Genomic DNA, 25,163 nt, shown 5'->3' with positions numbered 1-25,163 from the left:
GAATTCAATTGTTTCTGGTTTGTAGGTCTTTTCTGTCTTAAGTTTTGTCTTAAGCATGCTCGAAGGGGTTGAGATCTGGTGATTGACTCAATTTTTGCAGAAATTCCACTTCTTTGCTTTATAAAACCTCCTGTGTTGCTTTTGCAGTATGTTTTGTGTGATTATCCTTCTGTAATGAGAAGCGCTGTCCAATCAGCCTTGCTGCATTTTTTTGAATTTGAGCCGAAAGTATAGCCCTGTACAGTTCAGAATTCATCTCACTTCTTCAGTGACCGCATCAATAAATACTAGTGACCCAATGTCACCGGCAGCAATGGATGCCCATCCCATCACACTGCCGCCACCATGTTTTACAGAGGATGTGGTGTGCTTAGGATCGTGAGTAGTGATGGGCGGACTCAGACTGTAAAAGTCTGGATTCGCGCAGTTTCAAAGGTGCACGGGTGCCGGACCTGGGCCCAGGATTCCAGCTATTGATTTGGATCTGGCACTGGGGAAATAAAAAAAAAAAAGGGAGAAATAAAGAAAACAGGAATGAAGCAAGCGCTTCATACTTATGAAGGCTTCGGCATGGCTGTACACTGCTCACAGGTCTCTCTTTCACTTCCTGGGCCACTCACCACTGCTCCTCCATGTGCACTGCTTCCGTCACCCACCGACTGTCCTGGCATCTGTGATTAGTTATATTCAGACGCGCCGCTTGCCTGTGTGACAGTGTCTGACTGCAACCAAACACAGGCGCTGTCTGCGGGTCAGTATTGTGGTGCAAATATAAATAAAACAATTGGCGTAGGGTCCCCCCAGATTATGATATTCAGCATAGATAAAGCATACAGCTACAGGCTGCACCCTCCATCCCTGCACTTTTCTTGGCTGTGTATCAAAATAAGAGGAACTGCATGCGGCTTATTTTTTTTTAATTAATTAAATAATTTTAAAAATAAAACGGCGTGCTGTCCCCCCAATTTTGATACCCAGCCATGATAAAGCCCAACAGCTGGGAGCTGGTATTCTCAGTCTAAGGAGTCCCATGGTTATTGGGACCCCCAGGCTAAGAATAGCAGCCTACCGCCATCCCGGAATTGTTGCATCCATTAGATGAGACAAGCACGCTGCTTTACCTGGCTCTTCCCTATTGCAGCGCATATGATATTAGCCTAATGCGTGACACCAGAAGTGAATGCGCAGCCTGGGAGCATGGTACAGCCGTGCAGAGTCACAGTAAGTACAGCACGCTTGCTCCCATTCCCCTATACTTTCTAACACCATTTTTAATTACTGGATTCTGGTCCACAGACTTATATGAGAATCGGAAGCTGGCCTGGAACCGGATTTTAGAAACCGGTTCACCGAGATCAGCTGGTCCCGATTATCTTCGAGTCCGCTCATCACTATTCATGAGCGTTTCCAAGCCATACTTTCTTCTTCCCATCATTCTGTTACAAGTTTATCTGTTCAAAGAATGCTTTTCCAGAACTTGGCGGTTTCTTTAAATGTTTTTTTTTTTTTTTTGCAAAGTCTAATTTGGCCTTTCTATTTTTAAAGCTGATTAATGGTTTGCACTTTGTGGTGAACCCTGTGTGTTTCCTTTCATGAAGTCTTCTCTTTATAGTAGGCTTAAGGCCCCTTTACACACTGAGACTTTCTAGCGATCCCACCAGCAATCCCAACCTGGCCGGGATCGCTACAAAGTCTCTGGTGAGCTGTCAAACAGGCATACCTGGCCAACGACACAACAGCGATCCGGACCTGCAGAACGACCTAGCTAGTCATTGGGGACGTTGTAAAGCAGCTTTTTGAAAGGGAAGTCGCTAACGAAGTCGCTGTAAAGTCCTTTTACACACTGAGACTTTCTAGTGATCATGCTGCACAGCGGGAAACAAAGGACCAAAGAATGGTCCTGAACGATTTGTAGCAATCAGCAACTTCACAGCAGGGGCCAGGTCGCTGATGTGTTTCACACACTGCAATGTCGCTGGGGAGGTCGCTATTACGTCACAAAACCGGTGACGTTACAGCGATGTCATTTGCGATGTTGCCAGGGCTGTGGAGTCGGAGTCGTGGAGTCGGAGTCGGAGCTCATTTTGGTGGAGTCGGAGTCGGAGTCGGTATAAAATGCACCGACTCCGACTCCTAAAATATATAATAAATTGGGGACAGGAGTGCAATGCAGAATGTGCTGAATATTTTACTAAATAACAACATTTAGTATAATGCTTATATTTAAGTGAAAAATTTATTGTAGTACAATGTGAACATCAGACATTTAATTGTTTTTATGATACAATAATCAAGATATTTGGATAGAACATAAAATATTTATTGGAATACAACTTTAGAACACAAAAAAACTAATAAATTGTAAATATGTAATATATATAATATATATATATATACAGTGTATATACACACACACAAGATATATATGTAATCTACTGTATATTACATAGTGTATTACATATTTACAATTTATTACAGTTTTTTGTGTTCTAAAGTTGTATTCCAATAAATATATTTTATGTTCTATCCAAATATCTTGATTATTGTATCATAAAAATTATTAAATGTCTGATGTTCACATACACATATTCATGTACTACAATAAATTTTTCACCTAACTATAAGCAATATATGTAGGAGTCGGAGTCGGAGCCGGAGTCGGAGTCGGTGCAAGAGAATTTGAGGAGTCGGAGTCGGAGTCGAAGGTTTGGCTTACCGACTCCACAGCCCTGGATGTTGCAGTGTGTAAAGCCACCTTTAGATACTGAAAAATCTACTTTCTGGAGGGTGTTCTTCACTTGGGTGGATGTTATGAAGGGGTTTTTCTTCACCATGGAATGGATTCTGTGATCATCCACCACTGTTGTCTTTTGTGAATGTCCAGGTCTTTTTGAGTTCCCAAGCTCTGATGGATTTCTTTTTTTTTCTTCAGCCTAATGATGGTCTGTTTCATTTCCATTTAGAGCTCTTTTGACTGCTTGTTGTGGGTTGACAGCAGCAGCTTCTAAGTCCAAATGCCACACCTGGAATCAACGCTAGACCTTTTACTTTCTTAATTGATGACGGATTAACAAGAGAATAGCCCGTCAGCCCATTAAAGAGCTTTTTAGATAATTGTTCAATTACTTTTTGTCCCGATAAAAAGAGGCAGCTACATATTAAACAGTTGTAATTACTAAAACCTTACACAAATTACCCTGAAATTTAAGATTAGAGTTTGGACTTTAAGTCCATATTGAGTATATGACTGTATCTTGAATATGTTTAGGTAAACATCTAAAATGCCAAATATTTCTGGAGCTAACTTTATATATGGTGGATGTCAGTTGTGGTCATATTGAGCAGGCTAAGATGCTGACCTCGATCCATGCATGGTCGGTGCTGACCATAATATACAGCTTAGATCTTCCTTTACCTGAGCTAGATTAGAGCGGTTTCTAATCTTGTCAGTTTACCCCTTGGATCTCACTATCAATAGTGCTGCGGTCATGAACTGCTGATGGATTGTGGTTTTTAGTAGATCAACGCAATGCAATGTGTTGTAGTAGGATTAAAATAGATATATACATATATATATATATATATATATATATATATATATATATATATATATATATATATATATAATGTGTGTGTGTGTGTATATATATATATATATATCTATATTATATAAAGCTGAGTGTGTGTGTATGTATGTATGTGTGTATATCCTCTAAAGGAATCCTCACCGTCACATTTACAATCACGAAATTTTGCACAGCCACTCCCATGTGACCCAGGGAACATCGTAGACTATGTTTTGACGGGAAAATTTAACCCCACGCTTTACAGTTACTCTCCAAAAAAACTGCCTACATTAAAGTCAATGGACCCTGGAACTACTGGTTATTAATAGGAGCTGTGATTGGTTGCTATAGGAACAAAAGACAGTCACAGTATAAGAAGCTTATGTGTGAGGTAATATGATGTCAGTGGGGAGACGGATAAAGAGACAGAGAGAGACAGACGGGGCAAGAGACAGACGGGAAAAGAGACAGACAGAGACAAACGGGGAAAGACAGACCGAGACAGACGGGGAAAGACAGACAGACAGCAAAAGACACAGACAAAGAGATGGACAAAGACAGACCGGGAAAGGTACGAGGAGACAGACTGGGAAAGAGACAGATCTGGAAAGAGACAGACTGGGCAAGAGACAGACTGGGAAAGAGAGAGACAGACACAGAGACAAAAAGACAGACAGACACAGAGACACAATCTCTTGCCCGCACCTGCCGCTTGCACCTCAAGAACATCTCTAGAATCCGCCCCTTTCTCACAATGGAAACGACAAAAACCCTCACCGTGGCCCTGATCCACTCTCGCTTGGACTACTGTAACTCTCTATTAATTGGTCTCCCCCTAACTAGACTCTCTCCTCTACAGTCAATCCTTAATGCAGCAGCCAGGGTCACCTATCTGGCTAACCGCTACTCGGATGCCTCTGCTCTGTGCCAGTCATTGCACTGGCTGCCCATATATCATAGGATCCAATTCAAACTGCTTGTTCTTGCCCACAAAGCTCTCCACAGTGCAGCACCCCCCTACATCTCCACCCTCCTCTCTGTCTATCAGTCCACCCGTTCTCTACGCTCTGCAAGCGACTTTCGACTAACATCCACACTAATTCGAACCTCCCACTCCCGGATCCAAGACTTCTTCCGAGCTGCACCAACCCTCTGGAACGCTCTACCCCAAGAAGTTAGGACAAATCACAACTTACTCAGCTTCAGACGCACCCTAAAGACGCATCTTTTTAGGGCGGCCTATCACACTCCCTAATCAGATTCGATTCACATAGTCCCTCTACAACCTCTCACAACATAGCTCCACATCAAACTCCATGGCACCCAAAGGCATCTCAAGGCTCGGGCCCACTGGTCCAGGAAACCATTATCCAGCCCCATTTCCGTGAGATGGTTGGATTGTCATTGTAAATAAGCACTTGAACCTTGCCTCTCCCCCCATCTCATTGTAGATTGTAAGCTCTCACGAGCAGGGTTGTATTTTTTTTTTTTTCCCCTCTAAATATTGTATTTCTATAACTGTTACTTGTTTGTATATGATCCTCCTGAATTGTAAAGCGCTACGGAATATGTTGGCGCTATAGAAATAAAGATTATTATTATTATTATTATAGAGACTGATACAGAGACAGACAGAGAGATAGAGACAGACAGAGACATAGACATAGAGAGACAGAACCGAGACACACAGACAGAGACTGGGAGAGAGACAGTGACAGTATACTAATATATATATATATATTTATATATATATATATATATATATATATATATATATATATATATATATATATATATATATACACAGTTAGGTCCAGAAATCTTTGGACAGTGACACAAGCTTTGTTATTTTAGCTGTTTACAAAAACATGTTCAGAAATACAATTATATATATAATATGGGCTGAAAGTGCACACTCCCAGCTGCAATATGAGAGTTTTCACATCCAAATCGGAGAAAGGGTTTAGGAATCATAGATCTGTAATGCATAGCCTCTTTTTCAAGGGACCAAAAGTAATTGGACAAGGGACTCTAAGGGCTGCAATTAACTCTGAAGGCGTCTCCCTCGTTAACCTGTAATCAATGAAGTAGTTAAAAGGTCTGGGGTTGATTACAGGTGTGTGGTTTTGCATTTGGAAGCTGTTGCTGTGACCAGATAACATGCAGTCTAAGGAACTCTCAATTGAGGTGAAGCAGAACATCCTGAGGCTGAAAAAAAAGAAAAATCCATCAGAGAGATAGCAGACATGCTTGGAGTAGCAAAATCAACAGTCGGGTACATTCTGAGAAAAAAGGAATTGACTGGTGAGCTTGGGAACTCAAAAAGGCCTGGGCGTCCACGGATGACAACAGTGGTGGATGATCGCCGCATACTTTCTTTGGTGAAGAAGAACCCGTTCACAACATCAACTGAAGTCCAGAACACTCTCAGTGAAGTAGGTGTATCTGTCTCTAAGTCTACAGTAAAGAGAAGACTCCATGAAAGTAAATACAAAGGGTTCACATCTAGATGCAAACCATTCATCAATTCCAAAAATAGACAGGCCAGAGTTAAATTTGCTGAAAAACTCCTCATGAAGCCAGCTCAGTTCTGGAAAAGTATTCTATGGACAGATGAGACAAAGATCAACCTGTACCAGAATGATGGGAAGAAAAAAGTTTGGAGAAGAAAGGGAACGGCACATGATCCAAAGCACACCACATCCTCTGTAAAACATGGTGGAGGCAACGTGATGGCATGGGCATGCATGGCTTTCAATGGCACTGGGTCACTTGTGTTTATTGATGACATAGCAGACAAGAGTAGCCGGATGAATTCTGAAGTGTACCGGGATATACTTTCAGCCCAGATTCAGCCAAATGCCGCAAAGTTGATCGGACGGCGCTTCATAGTACAGATGGACAATGACCCCAAGCATACAGCCAAAGCTACCCAGGAGTTCATGAGTGCAAAAAAGTGGAACATTCTGCAATGGCCAAGTCAATCACCAGATCTTAACCCAATTGAGCATGCATTTCACTTGCTCAAATCCAGACTTAAGACGGAAAGACCCACAAACAAGCAAGACCTGAAGGCTGCAGCTGTAAAGGCCTGGCAAAGCATTAAGAAGGAGGAAACCCAGCGTTTGGTGATGTCCATGGGTTCCAGACTTAAGGCAGTGATTGCCTCCAAAGGATTCGCAACAAAATATTCAAAATAAAAATATTTTGTTTGGGTTTGGTTTATTTGTCCAATTACTTTTGACCTCCTAAAATGGGGAGTGTTTGTAAAGAAATGTGTACAATTCCTACAATTTCTATCAGATATTTTTTTTCAAACCTTCAAATTAAACGTTACAATCAGCACTTGAATTCTGTTGTAGAGATTTCATTTCAAATCCAATGTGGTGGCATGCAGAGCCCAACTCGCGAAAATTGTGTCACTGTCCAAATATTTCTGGACCTAACTGTATATATATATACAGTACATATATATATCTATATATATATATATATATATATATATATATATATATAGATATAGATATATATAGATATATATATGTACTGTATGTGTGTGTGTATATATATATATATATATATATATATATATAAATTTGAAGTTTTAATATCAAGAACACATGCCACATGAGATACTTTGATACACATGAATGTTTACTCCCTAATGAATGGTGTTATACCCTAAATGTTGCTCTCCACTCGTTTATCTATTGTAGTGTGCATAATGAACATGAGAAATTAATTTTTGATGTGTAGTTATTCCCTTTATATGCTGGAATTTTAATATGACTTTTTTTGGACTGTGTGTATTAACATTGTTTAGATTATTTTTAGATTACAAAAACACACACACACACACACATTTTATATATACAGTATACATATATATCTAATATATAAAGCTCAGTGTGTGTGTGTGTGTGTATGTCCGCTAAAGGAATCCGCACCGTCGCATTTACAATCACGAAATTTTGCACAGACGCCTCATGTGACCCAAGGAACGTCATAGACGTTCATGTTTTGACAGGAAAATTTAACCCTGTGCCTTACAGTTAGTCTCTAAAATCCTGCCGCCATTAAACTGAATGGAGGTTGGAGCTATAGGCTATTAATAGCAACTGTCAGTGGTTGCTATAGGAACAAAATAAACTGTTAGTTGAAACTTATGCCTGAGGTTATATGATGTCGGTGGGGAGATGGATAGAGAGAGACAGACACACAGACAGAGACAGACGGGCAAAGAGACACAGACAGATGGGGAAAGAGACAGCCCTGGAAAGAGACAGCCGGGGAAAGGGACAGCCGGGGAAAGGGACAGCCGGGGAAAGGGACAGCCGGGGAAAGGGACAGCCGGGGAAAGAGACAGCCGGGCAAAGAGACAGACCTAGAAAGAGACAGACCAAGACAGACGGAAAAGAGACAAACGGGGAAAGAGACAGACAGACACACACATAGAGACAGACACAGAGATGGATACCGATAGACTGATACAAATGCAGACAGAAATAGAAATAGTCAGACAGAGACATAGACACAGACAGACAAGGAAAGAGACAGACAGAGAGACAGACAGACAGTGACATACAGACAGAGACTGGGAGAGAGACAGAGAGACAGTTACTATCCCGGGCAACGCCCGGGTACTACAGCTAGTATACATATATTTATATATATTTATATATATATATATATATATATATATATATATATATATATATATACAGTTAGGTCCAGAAATATTTGGACAGTGACACAATTTTCGCGAGTTGGGCTCTGCATGCCACCACATTGGATTTGAAATGAAACCTCTACAACAGAATTCAAGTGCAGATTGTAACGTTTAATTTGAATGTTTGAACAAAAATATCTGATAGAAATTGTAGGAATTGTACACATTTCTTTACAAACACTCCACATTTTAGGAGGTCAAAAGTAATTGGACAAATAAACCAAACCCAAACAAAATATTTTTATTTTCAATATTTTGATGTGAATCCTTTGGAGGCAATCACTGCCTTAAGTCTGGAACCCATGGACATCACCAAACGCTGGGTTTCCTCCTTCTTAATGCTTTGCCAGGCCTTTACAGCCGCAACCTTCAGGTCTTGCTTGTTTGTGGGTCTTTCCGTCTTAAGTCTGGATTTGAGCAAGTGAAATGCATCCTCAATTGGGTTAAGATCTGGTGATTGACTTGGCCATTGCAGAATGTTCCACTTTTTTGCACTCATGAACTCCTGGGTAGCTTTGGCTGTATGCTTGGGGTCATTGTCCATCTGTACTATGAAGCGCCGTCCGATCAACTTTGCGGCATTTGGCTGAATCTGGGCTGAAAGTATATCCCGGTACACTTCAGAATTCATCCGGCTACTCTTGTCTGCGGTTATGTCATCAATAAACACAAGTGACCCAGTGCCATTGAAAGCCATGCATGCCCATGCCATCACGTTGCCTCCACCATGTTTTACAGAGGATGTGGTGTGCCTTGGATCATGTGCCGTTCCCTTTCTTCTCCAAACTTTTTTCTTCCCATCATTCTGGTACAGGTTGATCTTTGTCTCATCTGTCCATAGAATACTTTTCCAGAACTGAGCTGGCTTCATGAGGTGTTTTTCAGCAAATTTAACTCTGGCCTGTCTATTTTTGGAATTGATGAATGGTTTGCATCTAGATGTGAACCCTTTGTATTTACTTTCATGGAGTCTTCTCTTTACTGTAGACTTAGAGACAGATACACCTACTTCACTGAGAGTGTTCTGGACTTCAGTTGATGTTGTGAACGGGTTCTTCTTCACCAAAGAAAGTATGCGGCGATCATCCACCACTGTTGTCATCCGTGGACGCCCAGGCCTTTTTGAGTTCCCAAGCTCACCAGTCAATTCCTTTTTTCTCAGAATGTACCCGACTGTTGATTTTGCTACTCCAAGCATGTCTGCTATCTCTCTGATGGATTTTTTTCTTTTTTTTCAGCCTCAGGATGTTCTGCTTCACCTCAATTGAGAGTTCCTTAGACCGCATGTTGTCTGGTCACAGCAACAGCTTCCAAATGCAAAACCACACACCTGTAATCAACCCCAGACCTTTTAACTACTTCATTGATTACAGGTTAACGAGGGAGACGCCTTCAGAGTTAATTGCAGCCCTTAGAGTCCCTTGTCCAATTACTTTTGGTCCCTTGAAAAAGAGGAGGCTATGCATTACAGAGCTATGATTCCTAAACCCTTTCTCCGATTTGGATGTGAAAACTCTCATATTGCAGCTGGGAGTGTGCACTTTCAGCCCATATTATATATATAATTGTATTTCTGAACATGTTTTTGTAAACAGCTAAAATAACAAAACTTGTGTCACTGTCCAAATATTTCTGGACCTAACTGTGTATATATATATATATATATATATATATATTCAAAAGAAAAAGTGTAACAGTTTATTTTAACTGCAGAGAAACCATTCTATATACAACCTTTTTGATAAAAGTCGAATAGCAATATAAATTGCTGTGTAATAGATTACTGAACAATAAAGTAAGCTTTAACATTGGCATTAAATGAGCACCAATAACAATAGCCCATGTCTTCTCTTTTCCGTCAAGGACAATTATGTGGATTTTAGAGGATATAGTAGTATTGGTGGCTTTGTGTTCCCATGTCGCAGACATGCCCTGTAGTGGAACACTAAGTTAACATTATCGGAGGATCTCCCATCAACAGCCTTTGTTGAAGCCATGTGGTTGGTCCAAAATGATCTTGCAAGGATTAAAAATGTGGTAAGGTAAAAGGTTTATAGAGCTCTCCTAAAAAGTCAAAGAAATCTTGAACTCTATGTTCCTTTTAAAATGGCACCTCCACCCAGTCCATCTTCATCAAGAGGTATGTTTTTACAAAAAAAATTTGTATGGTGGGGGTTGCAGACTAAGGGCGTCTTTGCACGTTCCAACATCGCACGTGCGATGTCGGCGGGGTCAAATAGAAAGTGACGCACATCCGGCGTCACTTTCGACATCGTAGTGTGTAAATCCTAGATGATACGATTAACGAGCGCAAAGGCGTCGTTATCGTATCATCGGTGTAGGCTCCGACTTTTTCAAAATTACGCTGTCGCAACAGGTACGATGTTGTTCCTCGTTCCTGCGGCAGCACACATCGCTGTGTGTGAAGCCGCAGGAGCGACAAACATCACCTTACCTGCCGCCTGCGGCTATACGGAAGGAAGAAGGTGGGCGGGATGTTTACGTGCTGCTTATCTCCGCCCCTCCATTTTGATTGGCCGCCTGCCGTGTGACGTCGCTGTGACGTTGTACGACCCGCCCCCTTAGGAAGGAGGCGGGACGCCGGCCAGAGCAACGTCGCAGGACAGGTGAGTGCATGTGAAGCTGGCGTAGTGATAATGTTCGCTACGCCAGGAATCACAAGATAGCGCTGCTGCGAAGGGGGCGGGGACTATCGCGTGCGACATCGCAGCATCGACTTGTGATGTCGCAACGTGCAAAGCCCGCCTAAGCCATATCTGAAGTATTGTTTTAGTTTCCGCTGCTGCTACTATGTTTAGACGTTTGGTTACACCAGGATATGTTTCAGCATCCAGATATCCCAAAATGACCAAGATAGGACCAAAAGAGGCAAAATTGGTGAGGTAATTATATACAAAAGCATGGATCTTTCTTGAAGAAAACTGTATTTGTGGGCAAGACCACAAGCTGTCTCGGGGACTGTTAAAGGTACACTCGGAAAGATGTAAGAAGGAAGAACTTGAAGAATTTGTTACAAAGTTTGATTTGTTCTAGTCACTACTCACGGGCTAGCCGTGAGGCTGTATAGTCAATAGATCTGGGGTGGATAGCAGGAGGGCTCATAATAAGTAAAAGGTTAAGGGGTACTTTGCACACTACGACATCGCAGGTGCGATGTCGGTGGGGTCAAATCGAAGGTGACGCACATCCGGCGTCGCTGTCGACATCGGAGTGTGTAAATCATTTTTGATACAATTAACGAGCGCAAAAGCGTCGAAATCGTAACATCGGTGTAGCGTCGGTTTTCATAATTTCAGAAGGGCCGATGTTACGATGTTGTTCCTCGTTCCTGCGGCATCAAACATCGCTGTGTGTGAAGCCGCAGGAGCGAGGAACATCTCCTTACCTGCCTCCCCCGGCTATACAGAAGAAAGTAGGTGGGCGGGATGTTTACGTCCCGCTCATCTCCGCCCCTCCGCTTCTATTGGCCGCCTGCCGTGTGACGTCGCTGTGACGACGCACAACCCGCCCCCTTAGGAAGGAGGCGGTTCGCCGGCCAGAGCGACGTCGCAGGGCAGGTAAGTGCGTGTGAAGCTGCCGTAGCGATAATGTTCACTACGGCAGCTATCACAAGATATCGCAGCTGCGACGGGGGCGGGGACTATCGCACTCGGCATTGCCACCATCGGTTCGCGATGTCGTAGTGTGCAAAGTACCCCTAAGACAAAGGCGTGACAGGTCACTGTCCGAAGTCAAAATTTCAGTAAGGTAACGGATCAAAACAAAGGTAAATGGTATTCAAAAGAGACCTCAAAGGTCGGGAAACAACAGAACAGAGATTGAGCACAGGAACAAGGCACACAGACACCACTGAGCTTAAAGCTACAACTGGCAGTAATCTGACTATTGGCAGCCAGATAAATAACCAAGTAATCGCCTTTAAGGGTGACACCTGCAAGAAGTCCAGCAGCCCAGCAAATGATAAAGCTGTGAAGCAATTCTCAATTTGTATATGAACAGCCCAGCCTACTCCAGTCACAGATTGGGCGTCTTTCCTGTCATTCAGAATCTTTACAGCCCAGCACACCTTTGCCATCTATTGGGCAGCTGAGCTGTCACTTAGTTTCCTTATGACACAGTGATTGACTAATTTGTATCAGTTTTGCATTGCAGCCAATCAGTTCTCACTTCCTTCAGCCAAACCTCAGCTGTTCAAAGGAATTGAAAGAGGAGCAGTCCATTAGCGACCTCTGATTGGCTGCAGGTCTCATGTGGTATTACACTGTCTTCAAGACACTGCACTGACTTCGCTGGAACTACCATACATGGGAGATGAGTATAAAGTGTTTTTTATTTTGCATTGAGGAATGTTATATTTAAACCCTTCAACGACCGCGGGCCATACAGGTAAATGCTAAGCCATCAAGGTGTAATCCCTGCGGCTGCTGCGGGAAGCCGGAGGTGATTCCTGCACATGTCAGCTGATTTGAACACCTGACATGTGTGCCTCACAGGCACGGGTGGATCCACAATTCACCTGCATCTTTTAACCCCTTAAATCACGCTATCAAAATGTGACAGCAGGATTTCCACTTACCTGGCTCCATCATCGGCGCTGTGACGTGATCACTGTGAGCCGACTGCTGCCTGTTACAAGAGATGAGCATTTCGGGTGATCTCAGCTGTTTAGCTGTTATCAATTTAAATTAATTCACGATCAGACTGCTGATTCTTATAGTCCTCTAGGGGGACTAATAAAATAATAAGTAAAAAAAAAAAACCTAAAAGTTAAAATCACCCCCTCATTCGCCCTATTGAAAATTAAAGGGTTAAAAAAACCCAATTATACACACATTTGATATCGCCGCTTTCAGAGACGCCTGATTGTTCAAAATATAAAATCAATCTGATCGGTAAACGGTGTAGCGTAAAAAAAATTCCAAATGCCAAAATTTTGTTTTTTGCTTACCGGAAATTTTGCGCAAAATGCAATAACAGGCAATCAAAATACAGCAACTGCACAAAAATAGTACCTTTGAAAACCTTAGGTCTAGATGCAAAAAATTAGCCATCACTGAGCCATAGATCCAGAAAAACAAGAACGCTACGGATCACGGAAAATGGATCAAAAAGTTCCCCACTTTTTTTGGACAAACTTCTGAATTTTTTTAACCTCTTAAATAAACGTAAACCTCTTCATGTTTGGTGTCTATGAACTTGCACCGACCTGAGGCATCACACCCACACATCACTTTTACCATATAGTGAACACGGCAAATAAAATATCCCAAAAACAATCATGCAATCACACTTTTTTTGCAATTTTTCTACACGTGGAATTTTTTGCTGTTTTCCAGTACACTATATAGTAAATCTTATGGTTCCATTTAAAAGTACAACTTGTCCTGCAAAAAACAAGCCCTCATATGGCAAGATTATTAGCAAAATAAAAAAAGTTACAGCTCTAGGAAGAAGAGGAGCAAAACAAAAACGGAAAATCGTCCATGGGTGAAGGGGTTAAGAAACGGTTGTCTAAGTAGTGGACAACCTCTTTAACATTTCCTTTTTACCGCTCTGTGAACTGGATTAAAATGAAACCTAAGCAACAAAAGCTGAATTTTTATTTCCCTTAAAGAGAACCAGTCATCTCACCAAACGCTATTAACCTGCAGGTGTGTGGTTAATCTGCAGGTTAAAAGCATTACAATGCTGTCTGACCACTTGAGGGTACTTTCACACTTGTGTTCAGCGGAGTCCGTCACTATGGAGAATAGAACAGTCCGTTAACGCACTGCGCTATTCTCCCTAGACTTGTATGGACGACACACTGTAACGCAAGTGTCAGCGTTGCATCCGCTGGACGACGCAGCGTCGTTATTTTGACGCTGCGCCGGGCGGGAAGAACGCAGCATGTAACTTTTTTTGAGCAGCGCAATCCGTTGGATTTCACTGCGCATGCCCTCCCTGGCTCCCTGCACCCGTAACCAAGGTAAATATCGGGTAACCAAGCAAAGTACTTTGCCCTCGCTACGTGTGCAGGGAGCCCGACACTTCCCCCGCTTGGCTCCGTCCCCTCCCGCACTCCACTCCGCATGTATGTACACACACACACATACACACATACATACACACGCACACTCACCTGTCCTCAGTGCCAAGGCCCCGCTCGGCTCCACCCACTCCTCACTCCGCACCCCGCACACATTCTAGGCGGCCGAGCGATCAGCTGATCACCCAGCGGCCGGCTACTGGGAGCGATCAGCTGATCACCCAGCGACCGGCTGCTGTGAGCGATCAGCTGATCGTTCACAATAGTCTGCCGCCGGTAAACTGTAAAAAAAAAAAAAAAAAAAAAAATCAAAACGCATTCCGTTGTTTTGCAGCATCCGTTGTGCCACTATATGCAACACAACACAATGCAAGGGATACCGTTCAACGCAAGTGTGAAACTAGCCTTAGGCTTTTGCAGTGCGGCTCAATCCGGCTCAAAAACCTATGCAACTGAGGTGGCGAAAAAAATGGCTTCGTTGCATAAGTTTTTCTTTGCAGCCCGTCCGTTTTTTGACGGATACGGCTTGATACTGAGCATGCGTAGTGCAAAAAACCGCTTGCGGCTGCCGGATGCTTTTTTTGCCGCAGGACGCCGCATCCGGCGTCCACTGGCTTGCATTGTAAGTCGCGCCGGATCGGCGCGATGCATTTTTTTTTCGCCGCACAAAAAAAACGTGCCAGGCAACGTTCCATCCGGCCGCCGCATGGACTAAATATGCCGCATCCGGCAAAATCCGGACGCAACGCAAGGCCATGTGGCAAAATACGGTGCTAATGCAAATCTATGCGGAAAAAATGCAACCGGCAGCAAAAAAAAAAATAGTTGCGTTTTTTCTGCAAAGCGTTGTATTGTGCCGCTCAGCAAAAAACGGATGTGTGAAAGTAGCCTTACTCAAAGCATGGCTTCCAAGAGGACACTTTCTGCCCGGCACGCCTCTAAAACTGAAGGCCAGGTGCTCCCGTTTGCCGCTGTTTCAGTAAAGCGATCAGAGAATTGTAACGCTGTTTACCTGCAGATTTATCCCATATCTGGAGGTTAATAGTGTTTGGTGACATGACAGGTTCCCTTTAAAGGCAATCTGTCAACAGGTTTTTACTACCTAATCAGAGAGCTGCTTTATGTAGGGGCAGAGGTCTTGATCCCAGCGATATGTCACTTACTGGGCTGCTTGCTGTCCTTTTGATAAAATCACTGTTTTTTGGGGGGGGGTTTAACCTTTTTATTAGATTTTAATAACAAAAACATATAATCAATAATCATATAATACTATACATTATGATTATGTTAAACTACAAAATTACAGATAATGTATCTCTTCGAATCCCAACCCCCCTAAAATCACTGTTTTATCTACTGCAGGTCTACCAGTTCTCTGAATATTGAACTCTGTGTAACCCTGCCACCACCAGTGATTGTATATGGGCAGAAAGCCGCGTGTGTACACAGACAGCTGCCAATTAGTGGTGAGAGCAGGGTGATCCTAAGCTCATGAATACGCTTGACTATCCGGTAGCAAGTTTTCTAGTCCTTTAGTGATAATCTTCTGCTGATAAAACAGTGATTTTATGTAAACTACAGCAAACAGCCGAGTAAATTACACATCGCTGGAATTGGGGTCTCCGTCTCTTAGATTTGTTGATAAAAATCTGGCGACAGTTTCCCTTTTAAATTTCCAAAGGTAAAAGAAAAGACTTATGTAAAGTGGTATTAGGCAATTTTGCTAAGCTGGAGTTTATTCAATAACAAAGTAGAAAATAAAACAAGAGACGTTTAGCGGTCAGTATGAAGAAAAGATATTAGCACATTGTACACTTGTAGTAAATGTGCGATAAACAAGTGCCAGTTTCTCCTCTATGCAAACAATAATCTCAGTGAAAAAAATGCCTAATTACAGACCCAAATATCCATGCAACGTCCTCATTTCTGTACGCGTTACCTTGTTGAAGAAATCCAGTAATTTAGAGCAAATGAGTTGGTTGCTTGTACTCGTAACAAATGCCATATGGTCGGGTAATGAATGCTGTCATTTTGTTATTATGGCATGACAAACATCATGTTAAAATAATAAGTCGGCAAACAGGAAGCGCTCACATTCATTTACGTGAAGGTGCACTGAGTAATTGGAATCATTTGAGTGCCGCAGTTTGGAATGTCACCCAGTTTGTTGGAAGTTATCATCTTTATATCCCATCTCTAATTTTATTAGCCAGGTATAAATTTTCATCTCTACAGATGCAAAGTGCTACATTGCTACGAAAGGGTCTAAGCCCAGAGGGCATGTTCTGTGTTCTTTTAATCATCTTGACTGACTCGCGGTGTATAACATTATGCAGATAGAAAAGGAAAAAAAAAAAAAAAGAAAACATTGAAACGAATTTAAAATACCAATAGCTTTAGGGGACGGCATTGTGTGTTAACGATTCTCCGGGTTTTGAAGGATGCGCTGCCACAGTTCCAAGGGCTGGAATGTTCTAGGTTTTCTTTCAGGAGTGCAGGGTTTTTTCTTATATATTGTAATTTTTTTTATTCTTGGTCAATATAACTAATAAATCCTAGACAGAAAAAGACCGGAAGGTGTCCTCTATGTACGACTCAAATTTTCTAAAGAAGTGGCTGATCTAATTAGCTTTGCTGTGTGAGTTTGCTGTAATACAGATACACAAAAGCTAACTGAGAAATTAAAAAACTAAAAGAAAAAAACTTTTATTTACATCATAACTAGTTGTTTTTCGTAAAGTGAAAGTTTTACATTTGTTGTTTGCTACATTTTACACATGTTTAGAGGGGCGTCTCATGAAAAAAAAAAGTTAAAATGCCTAAAACTACTTAAAATAATAAAATGAAACACTCCCTGTCTCCCTGTTCTAACTCTCACCAGGTTTCTGTTTTCTAATCCAACACTCAACATAATGTAAATTGACAGAAATGCCCGCTCAGCCAATCAGTAGCTAATGTATGGGTGGGTATTTATTTTTAATTTTACTACCATTATATTTACTATTCTTTTTTACTAATATAGCGCCATCATACACTACAGTTCAAAAATTTTGTCTTTTCCATGAAAAATCATACTTTTATTTATTAAATGAGTTGCATAATAAATAAAAAATATAGACCAGACATTGACTAGGTAAGAAATAATGATTTTTACTTGAAATAATAATTTTCTCCTTCAAACTTTGCTTTCATCACAGAATGCTCCTTTGCAGCAATTCCAGCTTTGCAGACCTCTGGCATTCTAACTGTTAATTTGCTGAGGTAATCTGGAGATATTTCCCCCCATGCTTCCAGAAGCCTCTCCCACAAGTTGGATTGGCTTGATGGGCACTTTTTGCGTACCATACGGTCAAGCTGCTCCCACATCAGCTCAATAGGGTTGAGATCTAATGACTGGGCTGGACACTCCATTACAGATAGAATACCAGCTGCGTGCTTCTTCCCTAAATAGTTCATGCATAATTTGGAGGTGTTCTTTGGATCATTGTCGTGTGGTAGGAGGAAATTGACTCCAATCAAGCGCTGTCAACAGGGTATGGCACAGCGTTGCAAAATGGAGTGATAGCCTTCCTTATTCAAAATCCCTTTTACCTTGTACAAATATCCCACTTTAGCAGCACCAAAGCAGCCCCAGACCATCACATTACCTCCACCATGCTTGACAGATGGCGTCAGGCACTCTTCCAGCATCTTTTCAGTTGTTCTGCATCTCACAAATGTTCTTCTGTGTGATCAAACACCTCAAACTTCGATTTGTCTGTCCATAACACTTTTTTCTAATTCTCCTCTGTCTGTGTCTTTGTTCTTTTGCCCATATTAACCTTTTCCTTTTATTGGCCAGTCTCAGTTATGGCTTTTTCTTTGCCACTCTGCCCTGAAGGCCAGCATCCCGGAGTCACCTCGTCACTGTAGACAATGACACTGACGGGTACTATTTAATGAAGTTGCCAGTTGAGGACCTGTGAGGCGTCGATTTCTCAAACTAGAGAATCTAATGTACTTGTCTTGTTGCTCAGTTGTGCAGTGGGTCCTCCCACTTCTCTTTCTATTCTGGTCAGAGCCTGTTTGTGCTCTCCTCTGAAGGGAGTAGTACACACTGTTGTAGAAAATTTTCAGTTTCTTGTCAATTTCTCGCATGGAATATCCTTCATTTCTAAGAACAAGAATAGACTGTCGAGTTTCACATGAAAGTTCTCTCTTTCTGGCCATTTTGCGAGTTTAATGGAACCAACAAATGTAATGTTCCAGATTCTTAACTAGCTCAAATGAAGGTCAGTTTTATAGCTTCTCTAATCAGCAAAACTGTTTTCCGCTGTGCTAACATACTTGCACAAGGGTTTTCAAGGGATTTCTAAACATCCATTAGCCTTCTAACACAGTTAGCAAACACAATGTACCATTAACACTGGAGTGGTGGTTTTTGGAAATGGGCCTCTATACACCTATGTAGATGTGATGCCCTGGCAAAACCAGGTAGTCACAGTTAGGCCCCTGCATAACACCTTCCCTCACTAGGAAACACACAGCCAACCAGAATACCCTAGTCACCCCCTTTTAGGGAAAGATAGACACACCAGTGGGCGTGACCAGGCAGTTGAAACACGCCCACCCAGGGGTCTAGACAGCCCGGGGCGGGAAAGGCAGCAGATCAGTTTAGATTAGTCTGGAGTTCAGTTTGGGGAGGAGTGTGGGCTGGAGCTAAGTGTAGCTCCAGCAGTCGAGTTCAAGTTGAACAGTACCAGGGTAGGAGCCCTGGTGCCACTGGCTAGGAGGCAGACAATGGTTTCCGTCAGCAGGAGACGGGAAGACTGCTCGGTAGAACCGAGGTGGACCGGGACAGGGTTGTAGCCCGCCGGTACCGACACTGGGAACCAACCCAGAAACCGGAGCACAAAGGGGGTACTTGGACCCTGAAGCCAGGACCAGAACCAACTGGAACTGGTTAATTAACCGATTGAGGCCAGGACTAGAGGTCCTGTCCCACCCAAAGTCCCTCATAGAAGACAACAGCCCACCGATTAGGGATAAGAGGTCACCACAAGGGCCCATAGATCCCACGGGCCAGCGTCTGTGGGCATGGCCACATCCAGCCGGGAGCGGACTCCTGAGTTTCACACTAGGAACATCCACCTTACACAAAGCAGTGCAGGAAAAGGATAGAGACCACCAGCCGGGTGGGGGACCCGAACGCGACCGGCCGCGGCACCGGCAACCATCACCTTGGTTTACCAGAGACTTGTGTGTTTTAATAACAGTGAGTACACCAGCATCCCCTGCAGTCGCCATCCCCTGCACTGAGCCACCGGGTTTCGGGGCCACCATCCCTACCCACGGAGGGGTTAACAACTTGCTGCACATCATCTCCCCCAGGTGCCCCGTAACAGCAGCTGTGGTGGCACACCTCAAAACACACCGTGGGTGGCGTCACAAACTTATTACGGCCTAGCCCGTACATCTATGTCCTCCCCCCATTTATTCGGCGTGTCTGCGAGACCCCCGGCTAAGGAGACCCTCGAGCCACCACCCCTGAAGGCCCGGATCCGAGCAGCGTCGGCTGCAGGCACTGGGACGGCACATAGATATTGCATTAAAAACCAGATGTTTGAAGCTAGACTAGTCATTTACCACATTAACAATGTATAGAGTGTATTTCTGTTTAATTTAATGTTAGCTTCATTGAAAAAAAAGAAATGTGCTTTTCTTTCAAAAATAAGGAAATATCTAAGTGACCCTAAACTTTTGAACTATCTGAGTAAGGTCTGAGGTCTGAAACGCGTACGGCTGAGCCAAAGGCTCGAAGTATACGTTCATTTTTTTGTATTTTAATGATTCAATAAAGGAATAATTTTATGAAGAACTGATGCCGGATCTATTCATCCATTCTCTGTATCATATACTATAGCACTTTACAGATATGATCATCACTATCCGGATTGGAGCTCACAATCTACATATCCTATCAGTATGTCTTTGGAGTGTGGAAGGAAACCGAAGCCCTCTTGAGTAAACCCACGGAAATGCAGGGAGAACATACAAACTCCTTACATGTGTTGTCCTTGGTGGGATTTGAACCCATCACCGCAAAGCAGCAGTGTCAATCACCAACCCATTTAGGACCATTTCTGGTTATGCTTAGGGTGGGACCATCAAGCAGTGGGGGATTGATGAAGATCAGTATAATTTCTTTTATTTTAACTCACTCTGATACATTTAAAAACATATACTGTATATTTTCTGGAGCACCCTTTTAATATAGCTTCATGTTCAATTATTTACTTGTGTTTCTTAGATGAAATAAGCTTCTAAAATGATCCCAAATTGTAGTGTCTGCCTTTTATAGATGTACCCAACAGTGAAGCATACTGTAACTGGGATAGTAATATAGTATAGATCACAACTTAACATTGTATCCTTGTGATTTGTAATAGGTAAGCTGTTTGGAGAAGAGACTGATTGAATTAGAGGATGTGGCTAAGAAACTGAAGGAGGCTAATGAAGAGTTAATAGAACAGAACGACTTGCTGAAGACCTCTATTAATTGCCTACAAAAAGATTCAAGTTTAAAAGAACGAAAGATGCAGGAAACGCATAGGAAATATTTGGAAGTAAACCAAGCCAGAGAGGCTCTAGAGTGGAGGAAGGATGACCTGAGCAGAGAAGTCACATCCCTAAAGAAACTTTTGGCAGGCAGCAACAAGCTGAGAAATACAAATCAGGAACTGGTAAAGCAAGTTCAGTTCCTACAGGACACACTAGACAAGGCCATAGCATCAGCCCCTGCTGTCCCAAAAGAAGCGAATAGGCAAGGCCGAAGGAAAGAATTGGGAACCAAGGTTAAACAAAATGAAGCCAGGAAGATCTCCCGGAGACGTCACCAAGCTTTTCTTAATCAATCTATCAAGGTTATGAGCAGCGTGTTTGAGAACTTTAGCAAAGACGGCTGGGAGGATGTGAGTGAAGACAGGTACGGCTCTCATTAACTCTGCTCTGTGGAGGGGACATTGTGCATATGCAAAGTGCAGGCAAATGGAGATTGAATTTCAACTACTGTCGATTTGGTATTCAGAAAAAAACGCTGTCAGATCCTTTGAAATATCTTGGGAGGTCTTGTTCTGAGCTTATTGACTGAAATTTGCATGCAAAATTAGCCACAACTGTATGAGCAGTTGAATAGGTGCCAGGAAGCCCAAAAGAAGGCGATGCTTGATTTCTTCCAGTGATGCTATTTTCATGCAGTCATGAGGCTTGAAATTGACAGTTTGGCAGGTTGATTTAATTTGCTGGCCCTTTGCATATTCACCACTGACAGCTAAGGATTCCCAGGCAAGCCTAGTAAGTCCATTTAGTTATCTTGTGACATGTCGATCCTGGAGGAAATGCCGCCTCCCCCCTTAATTTAGTTAGATAAATTTTAAATGACCCATTTCAGCTTGCTACCAGATGTCTACAAGCTGTTTAACATCTCTTAAATTAAGACCCATCCACACTAATTATTTCATGTATGTTTTATGCACAGTCATTGTACTAACTTTAATTGAACATTTCATAAAAAAAAATCTTATCAAGTTAGGGCTGTTGCTTCTTAGTGCTCTTTTAGTAACTACTTGAAGTTTTTTTATGTAGTGTATCTTTTTACAATTACTTTATCCCTTTTTTAATGTGTTAATTGAATCATAAAGGTCATACTGACTTGTGATAAATTAGCAACAACCTTACGATATTAATTACCATAGGCTATGTTCACACAATCGGGATTTGTTGACCATTTAGGTGTGGGTTCTGCACTCAAACCCGCTTAACAATTCCACACCTAATAAAGGAAATGTTCAATCTTATCATAGATTTAACACAAAAATGATTTAATTCACTTGTAAAGCACCATGGAATAATATAATAATAAATATTAATAATAATTGCAGAGGCATGTGCCCTCATGTAAAATACACGTTGGGTTTGCCGTAAAGTATTCCCATTTGCCTGCAGCATTCCCATTTTTCTGAGCTGTAGAGTCAATTGCTCTTCTGCTCAGAAGAAATAGGCACAATGCAGCCAAATCATCAGCTGTTGCTTGGCTGCAGCACTTACATGATACCCTCGCTGGATGTTGATTGTGGCAAGAGACAGATTCAGAGCATGGAGGAGAAGCATCAGTCTGGGAATGGAGGAACTTTTTTATGTTTTTTTTCCCCTTTGTTCCTGGCAGGGCTGTGGAGTCGGTAACCCAAACCTCCAACTCCGACTCCTCATTTTCCTTGAGTCAGACTCCACAACTCCAGTTCCGACTCCTTCATACAGTTGAAACCAGACGTTTACATACACTATCTAAAAAGACACTTCTGCATGTTTTTCTCACTATGACATGAAATCAGAATATAACTTTCCCATTTTAGGTCAATTAGGAACCAAAATTATTCATATTTGCCAAATGCCACAATAATGAAAGAGAGAGAGCATGTTTTAAGGCATTTTTATTACTTTCTACAGTTTCCTTCCATCTCATTAGTACTTAGTAGCATTGCCCTTACACTGTATGACTTGGAGAAAACATTTTGGATTTCTTTCCACAAGCTTCTCACAATAGTTGGTAGGAATTTGAGCACATTCCTCTTGACAGAACTGGTGTAACTGAGCCATGTTTGTAGGTTGGCTTGCTAGCACTGACTTTTTCAGCTTTGTCCATAGATTTTCAATAGGATTGAGATAATATATAATATTTATTCACTTATATAGCACTTTACATACATCAGCTGTCAGGACTTTGTGATAGCTCTCCAAAACATTGACTGTTATCCTTAAGCCACTTTGTAACCAGTTTGGCAGTATGGTTCGGGTCATTGTCCATTTGGAAGACCCATTTCCACCCAAACTTTAAGTTCCCAACTGATTTCTTGAGATGTTGCTTCAGTATTGCCACATAATCTTCTTTCCTCATGATCTATTTTGTGAAATGCACCAGTCCCTCCTGTAGCAAAACAACCCCACCACATGATGCTGCCACCCCCGTGTTTCATAGTTGGGATGGTGTTCTTAGGCATCAAAGATTCAACCTTTTACCTCCAAACATAACAATAGTCATTAAGGTTGAAACAGTTCAATTTTAGTTTCTTCAGACCACAGGACATGTCTCCAAAATTTAAGATCTTTGTTCCTGCGTGCATTTGCAAACATTAATCTGTCTATTTTTAAGTTTCTTTTGGAGTAATGGCTTCTTCCTGGTAGAGTGGCCTTTCTGCCCATGTTGATACAATACTCGTTTCACCGTGGATAATGACACAATCTTACCAGCTTCCGCCAGCATCTTCTCAAGGTCTTTTGCTTTTGTTCTTGGGTTGATTGTGTTGGGTTGGGTTGTCTTCTCTCTCTCTCTCTCTCTCATTCCTAATTGACCATAAAACAGGAAAGATTTATTCTGATTTCATGTCAGATAGTGAGAGAAACATGCCGATGTGTCTTTTTAGAGAGTGGATGCATATATTTATTGTAGTAAAATGGTAACACCCCTAACATATCATGTAGCTGAAGTGCAGCACAGATTCATCTCAACTAAAAGCTTAGATTCTTTGATCAGAAATATATCTTATGATCTGAATGAATATGAGAAAATGACAAGTAAAGTGGTTTTCAGTACCACAATGAATCGCTAGTCATAGCACACACAAACATCAGGCATGGAATGCTTTAGAAAACCTCAATTACCCTTTCTTCTATTCCCCATGTTCACTCTTAGGCGGGCTTTGCATGTTGCGACATTGCACGTGCGATGTCGGTGGGGTCAAATCGAAAGTGACGCACATCCGGAGTCGCAGTCGATATCGCAACGTGCAAATCCTTTTTGATACGATGAACGAGCGCAAAAGCGTCGTTATCGTATCATCGCTGCAGCCTCCGACATTTCCATAATGACGGTGCAGCGACAGGTGCGATGTTGTTCCTCGCTCCTGCGGCAGCGCACATCGCTGTGTGTGAAGCCGCAGGAGCGAGGAACTTCACCTTACCTGCCGCCGGCTGCAATGAGAAGGACGGAGGTGGGCGGGATGTTTACATCCTGCTCATCTCCGCCCCTCCGCTTCAATTGGCCGCCTGCCGTGTGACATCACTGTGACGCCGCACGACCCGCCCCCTAAGGAAGGAGGCGGGTCGCCGGCCAGAGGGACGTCGCACGGCAGGTATGTGCGTGTGAAACTGCCGTAGCGATAATAATCGCTACGGCAGCTTTCACTAGATATTGCACGTGCGGCGGGGGCGGGACTATCGCTGCAGCATCGGTAACACATTGTTACTGATGTCGCAGCGTGCAAAGCCGGCCTTAGGCTCCAATTCATCCAAAGAAAGTTTCCCAGAATTCTGGCATAAATTGATTTGAATAGTCGCAAAATTTTTGGTGAATTCTGATTTGTACAAAAATTTTGCAACTTTAGGTCTTTTCATGCAATTTGTTCTAGCTCTGACCAAAATGGTTGGACCAGTGGCGGGAGAGGGGGATGCCACAGCTCCTCTAATTCATGATTAGCTATGGCTTTCCTTACATCACAGTCTTGGACTGGAGTAAGTTTTCTAGCATGGCATATGGAGTTGCACGCCACTCGACAGACACTCCCGATTCATTTAGAGGTATGCAGTTCTTACTGTAGCCGGAGCATCTGACTTCTGCAGCCCCACACACATGAACCCACTTGATGAATCAGGGCCTTAGTTTTAAGATCTTGCAGTATAATCTATACTTGAATGAACATTTTGTTTTTTTATAAATTTATCTACGGTAGTTAATTGGAAGCTAGAATAGTTAACATCCTGTTAAATTATTAATCTGAGAAAATTG

The 25,163-nt window shown here is 42.3% G+C and overlaps 1 protein-coding gene across 2 annotated transcripts in view; it reads left to right on the top strand.

Annotated features, from left to right (window-relative positions):
* The window catches only part of CNTLN (centlein), a 506,300-nt gene that overhangs the window by 330,125 nt on the left and 151,012 nt on the right, over positions 1 to 25,163 (top strand). For both annotated transcript variants that reach the window (XM_075316500.1, XM_075316495.1), the window contains exon 16: positions 20,773 to 21,308. In XM_075316500.1, the coding sequence (XP_075172615.1) occupies positions 20,773 to 21,308 (536 nt within the window). The remainder of the gene's footprint in view (positions 1 to 20,772; positions 21,309 to 25,163) is intronic.

The sequence above is a fragment of the Anomaloglossus baeobatrachus genome, chromosome 1, assembly GCF_048569485.1.
Source record: "Anomaloglossus baeobatrachus isolate aAnoBae1 chromosome 1, aAnoBae1.hap1, whole genome shotgun sequence".
Taxonomy (NCBI): domain Eukaryota; kingdom Metazoa; phylum Chordata; class Amphibia; order Anura; family Aromobatidae; genus Anomaloglossus; species Anomaloglossus baeobatrachus.
Note: the sequence above shows the minus strand (reverse complement) of the source record. Positions and strands in the feature narration are given on the sequence as shown.